This window comes from Denticeps clupeoides, unplaced genomic scaffold (genome assembly GCF_900700375.1).
Source record: "Denticeps clupeoides unplaced genomic scaffold, fDenClu1.1, whole genome shotgun sequence".
Lineage (NCBI taxonomy): Eukaryota > Metazoa > Chordata > Actinopteri > Clupeiformes > Denticipitidae > Denticeps > Denticeps clupeoides.
In genome coordinates, this window is record NW_021629745.1 from 104,897 (window position 1) to 114,775 (window position 9,879).

At 47.6% G+C, this 9,879-nt stretch overlaps 1 protein-coding gene and 1 pseudogene across 1 annotated transcript; both read left to right on the forward strand.

Moving 5' to 3' along the window:
• The first annotated feature begins 5,762 nt into the window (after nt 1–5,762).
• LOC114773215 (zinc finger protein 436-like) lies at nt 5,763–6,256 on the forward strand. Its single transcript, XM_028965722.1, has 2 exons — nt 5,763–5,928; nt 5,961–6,256. Exons 1-2 carry the CDS (start codon nt 5,763–5,765, stop codon nt 6,254–6,256), a joined length of 462 nt encoding a protein of 153 aa, XP_028821555.1.
• A 1,732-nt stretch (nt 6,257–7,988) lies between these two features.
• Nucleotides 7,989–9,451, forward strand: LOC114773218 (claudin-9-like; annotated as a pseudogene).
• Nucleotides 9,452–9,879: the final 428 nt, after the last annotated feature.

The following is a 9,879-nucleotide window of genomic DNA, read 5'->3' on the forward strand; positions in this document are numbered from 1 at the left end:
TCTGGTTACCCCCTTACCCTTATGCAGCTTCTGCTCCCAGCTATCTCTTCATTCAAAACCATGGGGTGAGGTGCAAGCTTAATTTCCTCATGGGTTTGTTGCAGTGTGCTGTATTCTAATTTTACCCTCATTTCTTCTAGGTGTCTGGTGGATTCCAAGCTCACTGGCTCCTCCTCTCGCTTCCTGCCCACGTACACAGGATTTCAAGCTCCAGTTCCAGCTGGAGGCTTTCAGGTTTCCAGCAGGGTGACACTGGCTCTGTATGTGTCTGAAGCAAGCCCTTTGCTCTCCTGGTTCCATCACCTTTTGCATGGTGCTTGACCCTCCTCTCTCTTGTTACAGCTGTACATTACTTGTGTGCTGAAGGCAAACTGCGGCTTGCTGCCCCCACTGATGCTGAGCACAAGGCCTGTTCTTTGTTGGCCAGAAGTAGGTCTTGACTAGCTGGCTGCATCACAAAAAACATCCACGTGTGCTTTTTATTCAGGACCTGATCTTTCTATGAAGGTGGGCTGGTGCGGGTGGAGAGGACCAACTGTGTAGCTGCTGTGATGGCACTTGTGGGTCCAGGAAGGCAAGAGATCTGACCTCTGTCTCGGGTATGTGAACATGGTATGCATGTTTAGGGTTTGTGCTGAGCAAAATTGCTCGTTTTTAACCCCCCTGTTGCTTGTCCTTTTTCCAGACTCCATGTGGGAGAAAGAAGTGTCTGTGGGACCAGTGTTCATCAGAGATTGACCAGCCTGTGTCTCTTGACCGTTCTGTTTTTAAAGGCAAAATAAATGCTGAAATGGATTGTGTATCAGTGTCTGCTGTCTTTCCTTTTGATGCAAACCCAATTTAACATTTCTGGCCCTTCTCCGGTGCCTTAGTACAGGGACAGTCCCCCTGGAGACACTCTGGATTGGATTTGGTGCCTTGCTCCTGGGACCCAATGCTCGTAAACGTGGTTTGAACCTGGGTGTTCTGGGTCATAGGAAACTGTGGTACCCACTATGCTACTTCCACCACACAACTACGGGTCCATTTTTTATTAGTTTCAGTTTGGGATGTGGTGATTGTGACGCCTGTAGCCCTTAATCCCCGTATGATACTGGTTTGTGGGGGTAGCTTTGCTCTGCTTTTCGGAAGCATGAAGGACCCAGCTGCCAGTGCCTTGATTGGACACTAGAGAGGATTCTCACAAAGTTGACGCCATGTCCTAATCTGTAATTCTGTTCCCTTCCATTATGGCTACTCCTGGTTAGCGCATGCATATGTTCCTTGGAAGGCCTCTGTTCTGAGGTCATGTCTCATCAGCTCTGTATTTTAATTCTTTTGTGGGTGAATTTAATAAACATTGTGGTAGGTGAATACAGAAACTGGCAACTTTCTTCAGCCAATTAGCAGTAGAAGGGGCATGCGATGTACACCATGCCATTGGACTTACAACTGACTCTACAGTGTCCAGTAGGAGTTTTTGCACACTGTGGAATCTGTGCAATGTTGTGTATATAGTGAAATGACAATTGAAGTGCTCTTTGACTTTGGAGCTCCAAACATGGACTGATGCTCTATGCTACACTTGGCCGACTCCACCAACACAAATCATCACCCACCCCTGCACTGCCGCCAACTGTTCACCCCCAAGCAGCCCATGAAACACCATGCTGCCCACCCGTGACACACTGAACAGTCTAGTCCACAGCGTCTCTTGGACTTCGGGGTGACTGTTCCTCGTCCCGTTTCCTTCCGAGTGCCCTTGGCACGAATAGGGATCCTCCCAGGTGTAACAAGCATCAGGGGTGCTTGCTTAGTCTCAATCCGCTTCTCTGTAACATTAACAAAGTGACCCTACAGGTTGGTTGCACTAAACTGTCACCTTTTTTACATATCAGGATGACAGCTCCATCAGATTTAGGAGTGGAGTGAAATACTTGTCCACTCCGGATGTCTAAATCTAACTTGATATTTCATCAACGAGTGAGTTATTTGCAATAATTAGAACTGGTTGTAAGTGCTTATGGTGGTTTAACACAAATTTTGTCCATGACGCTCATGTCTTTGCGTGCTTTCTACGTCTTTTGTTTTCTGACAACAACTGCACAACCAGCACCACCCACCTTCCCCCTAAACGGAGACTCTCCAATACACTCCGACCCTTTTAACTCCTCCCTCGTCTGCCACCGCTAAATACACAACCAACACACTCCAGACACACTCCACTAATCGATGATGTCTTTGTGTACAATCTGAAAAACATTCTTCCAGCCTCATCATCCTGCTGACTTGCTGGATGACTCAGGAGAATAACTGTGCACACTCGGACTGTTGCAGAGAGCTGTCCTCCAAGCCACGGTGTGGCCTGTCTCTGGTGCCCCAAGGGAAATGCCGCCGCAAGTGGTGCACGAGAAACCGGAAGCGCGGGAAACAGGCGGGGATCCGTGCTAGGATAAGGGCTAATCATAGCCGGCTCTCCCAACTATCCAACTATCCAACAAACTGGACTACATCAAACTTCAGCAGACCACCCAGCGGGAAATAGAGACTGCTGCGTCTTTGTTTTTACTGAGACGTGGCTAAGCAACAGAATTCTGGACGCTGCCATTCGGCTGGGCGGCCTTACGGGGCAGTGGTGACCAAACGGCTAAAGAAGTGCTACACTAATCGGAAGGTTGCTGGTTCCAATCCCCAAACCGCCAAGGTGCCACTGAGCAAAGCACCGTGTCCACACAATCACCAAGGGTGATGGTTAAATGCAGAGGACACATTTCATTGTGTCACCGTGTACTGCAGTGTATCACAATGACAATCATTTCACTTTCAGTGACAGTTGATCGTTTAATATTAATACATAATAGTATTTTAAATATAATAATCGTGCTTCCAACATCTTACGGTGTTTGTTTATGTTGCTCTTTGAAAAAGTGAGATGTCTGGTTTTGTGTCAGTGGTTTTATTAGATATTGATATGCAAATCACACCAGTCCTAAGATGTTGAAAGAAAAACAGGCTGAGAAACAGAAGCATCGAAAGAGTGCAAGTTAAAGTTACATGTTAGCACGTGTGACCTGCACAAAATAAGAACGTCCCATGAGAAAATAGTGCAAAATAGTGTTACAAATCGCTCTGTTGTATATTTAGCAGCATGTATTCCATATTTCCCGAGATGTTCAATAAGGGTTTTTCAACAATATCATAATGCATTATCATAATGCATTATTTTTTATTAAAGAATGGCACAGCGTTATATAAAAGAGGGTCCTGTGAGCAGAACATTCACTGCCGAATTTATACACGTTTATTCATTTTTGACATTACAGTTACAAAAAAATTTACAGAGCACGAAAGATTCGAAAAAACTACTAAATTGATTATTACGTGCATCCTACCAGCGAAATACATAACTGTAGTCGTACATGAAGTCTGCCACTGCCAGTCGGCCGCCGCTGTCGTAAAACCCGCGCATGCGCACGGCTGCCCCCACCCGTTCCGCTTTACGGCCCCGCTCCATCAGCCAATGTGGCCGCTGCCGCGCGAGTGGTCGCCGTGCGTGTCCTGCGAATTAAGCTCGGGTTGCGTTCGCGGAGAAACCGACTCAAGTTGGACCGTAAACGTGCGTGCTTGGCGCGGAGGGAAGGGTTTCTTGGACGTGCGACGCACTTCCCGCGGTTGAGAGCTGCGTGTGAACCTCGTGGCGGCGCGATTCGTTAAAAGATTGATGTACCTGCTACAATTTCAGCTTCTGTCATGCAGAATTAAGATCATGTAAGTACTGAAAATTCACAAGTGGGTTGTTGCGTGGACTATTCCAGGCAAGAGGTTGAGGTAGACGATTAAAAGAAACCTGGGAATTCGGTTAACACTGTCATTTGTCGTGACACATTTTTGTATGATCACCCAATGGAGGGCTACTGTACTGCAAACTTCTGTCATCTCACCGTATACAAGTACACAGAGAGGCGAGACCGACCAGCTTCGGCAATTCCTGGTGTGCAAATGGAAGTTTAAAATAATAATAATAACGTTCGTAAATTATGCTAGACTTTTATTTAAAGGTGCCGTGACATGAAAATGTCACTATAAGAGAAGGTTGAACATTAATACTAGTTCCCCTCGCCTGTAAATAGTGCCATTCTGTTTCGCCGTTCACAGAGCGGCAGCTCAGACGGTCGGATCTGGAATTTGTCCCCTTGAAGAGACCCTGAAGAACCAGTTAATTTTTAAATTTAAAATAACTTTCAATTTAAACGCCGACACGACTACTTGTCAACGGCAAACCTTGTGGTTGGTGAATTGTGCTGATGACGTCATTTCCGCAATGTCCGATGAGCTTCTATAGGCCGCTCTCCTCCTCGTCCCGCCCATCTTCTCCTCATTAGCATTTTAAGCTTCTGACGCCAAAACGGGAAATCTCATTGTAGGACTGGATCAAAGTGGCTGTAATTCTGCACCACAAGACTTCAGGTATAATATTAGGGGACCAACCAGCCCGATATATATTTTTTTTATATTTTATTATTAAATTTTTTTTCAGCTGAGGTGCATGACCAAACTCAAGCCAGTCCTTTCCAAACGGAAATCTGGAACCAGTGATTCACGCTTTCATTTCCCGCCTTGACTTCTGTAATTTATTGCTTTTTGGGATCATCCAGACCTCTCTAGCTCGCCTACAAGTAGTATAAAATGCAACTGAACGTTTTCTCACTGGTACAAACAGGCGAGATCACATAACCCCGACCTTAGCCGCACTACACCAGCTCCCTGTCTGTCTTGGAGTCCGTTTTAAAATTCTTTTATTAGTTTTTTAAGTCGCTGAATGGCTCGGCTTCAGCCTGTTGGTCCAACCTTCTCCGTTCTTACACTCCACCCCGTTCTCTCGGGTCTTCAGACCAGGGACTATTGTCTGTTCCTCGGTCATGTAACAAGCCTTCACAGTGGCCGCCCCACGTCTATGGAATGACCTACCAAACAGTGTCAGGCAGGCGCCGTCAATCACTGCGTTTAAATCTCGTTTAAAAACTCACTTTTACACCGTGGCTTTTAACCCAGTGTGACGTGGCCTCTTAGGCAGTCCTTTCTTAACTCTTTACTATGTTTTATTCTACCCCCATTGTATAATTCAAATTGCTGCATGTTTCTCTTGTTTATTCTTGTTTTTATTCTTTATTTTTAATGAACTTTGTGCATGATGTCCTGTTCCTGGTAATCTAACTTATTTTTATTTTAACGTAAAGCACTTTTCTTTAACGTTTTCAGCTCATTCTTGTGATATATTCTTTATAATAAACTTGGTATATAAGAGCAATTGTAATTTTTTCAATTGTAATTTTAGAGGGAATAAAGAATCCTAAATGGATCTGACGTGTTCGCCATCAGCCGGTGTGAAGAGTGAAGACCCCCACGCGGCACCTGATGATCCACAGAAGACCTCATCAGACGACCCAGTTGACCGTACTGTGAAAGAGGAGTCGTGCGACGACGACGATGACGACTCTGGCAAGTCCCGTGCCTTAACGCTCATCGCGTGTAGAACATTTACTAATCGTCTGCACTGCCCCCCGACAGAAAACGGCGGAGAGAGAGAGAAGGCGTACCAGTGCACACAGTGCGAGAAGAGTTACGGAAAACCGTACAGCCTCAACATCCACCTGAGGACGCACACCGGAGAGAAGCCCTACCACTGCCTGGAGTGCGGCGCGGGCTTTACGTCCCTGGGAGACCTGATAAAGCACCAAGGGCTCCACGCCACGGAAAGGCCCCACAGTTGCGCGCAGTGCCACATGAAGTTTGCCAAAGTGTCGGACCTCAAAAGGCACCGGCTGACGCACACCGGGGAGAAGCCTCACCGGTGCGCCGAGTGCGGGATGAGCTTCTCGCAGCTGCCGAGCCTCAAGAGGCACCAGCAGACCCACAGCGGAGAGCGGCCGTTCCGCTGTCCGGACTGCGGCAAGGCGTTCTCCCGAGCGCTCATCCTCAAGGAGCACCAGAGGATCCACAGCGGGAGAAGCCCTACCGCTGCGCCGAGTGCGGCGTGGTCTTCTCGCTCAAGTCCAACTTTAAAGCGCACCAGCGGGTGCACTCCGGCGAGAAGCCCTACCGGTGCGAGCAGTGCGGCATGAGCTTTCCGCAGACGTCGACCCTCGTGCGCCACCTGAGGACGCACACCGGAGAGAAGCCCTTCTCCTGCGAGCGCTGCGCCATGTACTTTTCTCGCCTGTCCAGCCTCAAAAGGCACCAGAAGGTCCACGGCCGAGGCAAACGGCAGGAGACGTGAAAACGGCATGAAAAAGAGAGTGAGAGATATCGACCTGCACTGGACTGCCACGCGTTCCGATCCGTACCCAAGTGGAGACATTTAACTTAATGTTGTATATTGTATATTTCAGTTACTGTACTTTTGCCGTTTCAGATTTTAAGTCATTCATCTAAAATAAATTCAAAGCATAATAAATTCATTTGCCGCTGTAGTTTAGTGTCCGGTACTGGTTCTTTCGTCATGCGTGCACAGAGAAGAGGCATTATTCACGATCTCGTGAAATAAAGTAATTATAATCAACAAGAAACGACACAAAAGAACACCGCTGTTCTGTTACGATAGAAAACACAATTTCCCATGAGTCTCTCTGTCCCGGAAGTGCGTTTTCCCTGCCGCTTGGAAAATATATATATATATATGTGTGTGTGTGTGTGTGTGTGTGTATAGATATATATTGTCGACCTGCGGTGAACTGCCGCGCGAGCAATATTGTATATTTAATTTTTTCACCCAGTTACTGTACTTTTGGCGTTTCAGTTTTTAAGTCATTCATTTTGCACCGATAAAGAGCCTTTCTTCAAAGCATAATAAATCCATTTGCCGCTATTATTTAGTGTCCGGTATTGGTTCTTATGTCACGTGTGCACAGAGAGGAGCCATTATTGAAGTTATTAAATTGTTACGTTATGGGTTAAGCATCGTACACAGTAGGGAATATGAAGCGGAACATTGCAAATATTTGCTTCGAGTCTACCACCACCGCAGGAAACGACACAAAAGAACACCGCTGTTCTGATACGATAGAAGACTTCGTTTCCCGTGAGCCTCTCTGCTACGTTCGCGCGATAATGGCGCCGGGTTGACGCCGTGTCCTCGCGGCACTGCTGCCGTATAGACCGTCACTCCTCGCACCCCGACCACCTGAATGTCCACCGTTGGTGACTGAAATCTGTCACTGCACAATCCATGCACTTTAGCAGAATACGTGCCCACTACTCGTGACGTCTGCGTGTCATGTTCCCATTGAACATAAATATTTTCTTTGCTACTTTTCGCTAATTCTTTAACCATGCACAGTTAAAACAGAGTGGTTCAGGATGTATTTTAACTATGCATGTGACATAATCAGAAGGTTGCCGGTTCGAATCCCGACCCGCCGAGGTGCCACCGAGCAAAGCGCCGTCCCCACACACTGCTCCCCGGGCGCCTGTCATGGCTGCCCACTGCTCACCAGGGGTGATGGTTAAATGCAGAGGACACGTTTCACAGTGTCACCGTGTGCTGTGTTGCAGTGTTTCACAGTGACAACCGCAGAGGCGGTCAGGAGGTTGCCGGTTCGAGTCCCGACCCGCTTAAGTGCCACTGAGGTGCCACCGAGCAAAGCGCCGTCCCCACACACTGCTCCCCGGGCGCTGAGGACATATTTCACCGTGTCACCGTGAACTCCGTTATCGAAATATGATTCATTTAAAATAAGAAACTGTAAATATTGCAGATGCCCCCTAGGGTCTTGCTGCAGTACAGGTTATATTAGGCTAAAAAAATTCAAATGATAATATATTAATTAAGATAAAATGCAATTAATATTGCACACAGATGCTACCGTAAATATAGGTTTATACTGAGTTTGTTCATCTCGTGTCTGAACGTTCATTTATCTCAACAAAATTTAAGAGGCTAATTTAAAAAAGGTTCTCACAGGGGTGCTATCTATATATCTCTATATATCGTGTTGCATACGTACCTGCCACATATGAGATGAAACATCTTGTGAAGCAAATTGCTTCTAACCCAGCGAGCAGTGGTTTCAAAGGTAAATAGAATGACATGTGACACAGGCGTCATAATGCATCATAATACGACCAAATACCATCTCCAGCCCACTGATGCACATAATCAGCGGGGCCGCACAAGGAGTGGTCTTGTGTGTCTGTGAGTGTGTGTGTTTGTGTGTGTGTTCATGGTTTATGTTGATGGACCAGCGCTGTCCTCCCACGGCCTGTGACAAAAAAGCATTTCAATCCAGAGCTGAGACACACAAAGCAACATGACCGCCGCCCGAAGACAAACTATGGCACACTGACTGACGCCCTGGGACTTTGTGAGTATATATATGTTTATGTTAATGTTTTATTATATGTATTTTTGAAATTGAAGCAATATATGAGGAATATACAAGTATAATATTAGGATTATATGAAAATAAACTGTGATGACTCAGTAGGAGTTACTGCTTCTGTTATGCTGCTCGGCCTAGCATATATATATGTGTGTGTGTGTGTGTGTGTGTGTATGTATATTAAACTTGAAGTAGTATTAAGTAGTATTATACTTTTTTTGTAGTTTGTAGTTATTTCCTGTTCATTGGATGTCTGGACGTCTCAGATTTCTACCGCCTTCTATATGAAAAGAAAGTGAACAACCGAGCGAAATTCAACAGGGGACCAGATCAAATCATCGTCATGGGAACAACAGGACTTCAGGTGACGGGGCTGCTGCTGGCCTGTGGGGCTGGGTGGGTGGAGCTTTGGTGTGCGCTGCCCCCTTCTGGCGGGTGTCGGCCTTTCGTGGGGGACGAGCTGGTGGTGTCGGGGTGCTGTGGGAGGGGCTTTGGATGAGCTGCCGTCTCAGTTCGGCCGCATGCAGTGAGACCTAGACTCGGGCCTGGCGCTGGCGGGCGGGCCCAGCTGTGCGCCCCCTCACCGTCCTCGCCCTCCTGCTGTGTCTGTTCGCACTGCTGCTGGGGGTCATCGGGCTCAAGTGCACCCACTGCTGGGGGGACACTCAGGGCCCAAAAGCCCGCCTGGCACGTGCCGCCGGGGTCCCTTTCGTCCTGGCCGGCCTCTTCTTCCTCATCCCTGTGTGCTGGACGGCATACTCCGTGGTGAGGGAATTCTACGACCCCAACGTGCCGCCGCCGCTCAAACGGGAGCTCGGCCCCGCCCTTTACCTGGGCTGGGGCACGGCCGTACTCATGTTGGCTGGTGGCGCCATTCTCAACGCGGCCTCCGCCCCGCCGGAGCCTCGGCCGAGCAACACGAACGCAGGAGGCCGGAATAACCCCCAACCGCCGCACGCCGAGGGAAAACCGGAGAAGGAATACGTGTGAAACTAAAAATAGACTCTTCTAACAATGTGTGTTGAAGGACTTACCACTGACCCCATGTAGTGTTAATGCTACATACACTGTTTTCGACAATATATTCAAATATACGAGAACTATATACTCAAAAAACGAACCTTCATGCCATCATGTTTCCTCCGATTTAAATCGGAAGCCCCGGCGTCGGCCGAGGAGCACGTCACGGCGAAGCGGTGGCAGAACCAGCTTTTCAGGCTGAAACAGAAGAACCAGAAGAGAACAGGACATTCCACGCAGGAGTTCAAAGCCACTGCAAACCAATTTAATGAATGCAGAACCGAAGAGAGTTAAAAAAAAGTTCTTTCATGTAACATTGACACTCGCCCGGTCCCGTATGTCAGATTGCGTATGTGTTTTACGCGTGTGGGACGCTGTCCAGCAGATGGGCCGGCCTAGTGGAACAATGGTGGGATTGAAAAACGCAGACAAACGGGAGTCTATGCTCAGGATCCTCCACCTAATTCCAAAATGATGTAATAATTGCTCGACTGTAAACGGG

What these genes read in the sequence shown, in the direction of transcription:
- LOC114773215 (XM_028965722.1), top strand. Translation starts at nt 5,763, where the DNA reads ATGAAGTTTGCCAAAGTGTCGGACCTCAAAAGGCACCGGCTGACGCAC. An exon ending in GTTCCGCTGTCCGGACTGCG is followed by an intron (nt 5,929 to 5,960) that starts GCAAGGCGTTCT and finishes CTCATCCTCAAG; the next exon opens with GAGCACCAGAGGATCCACAG.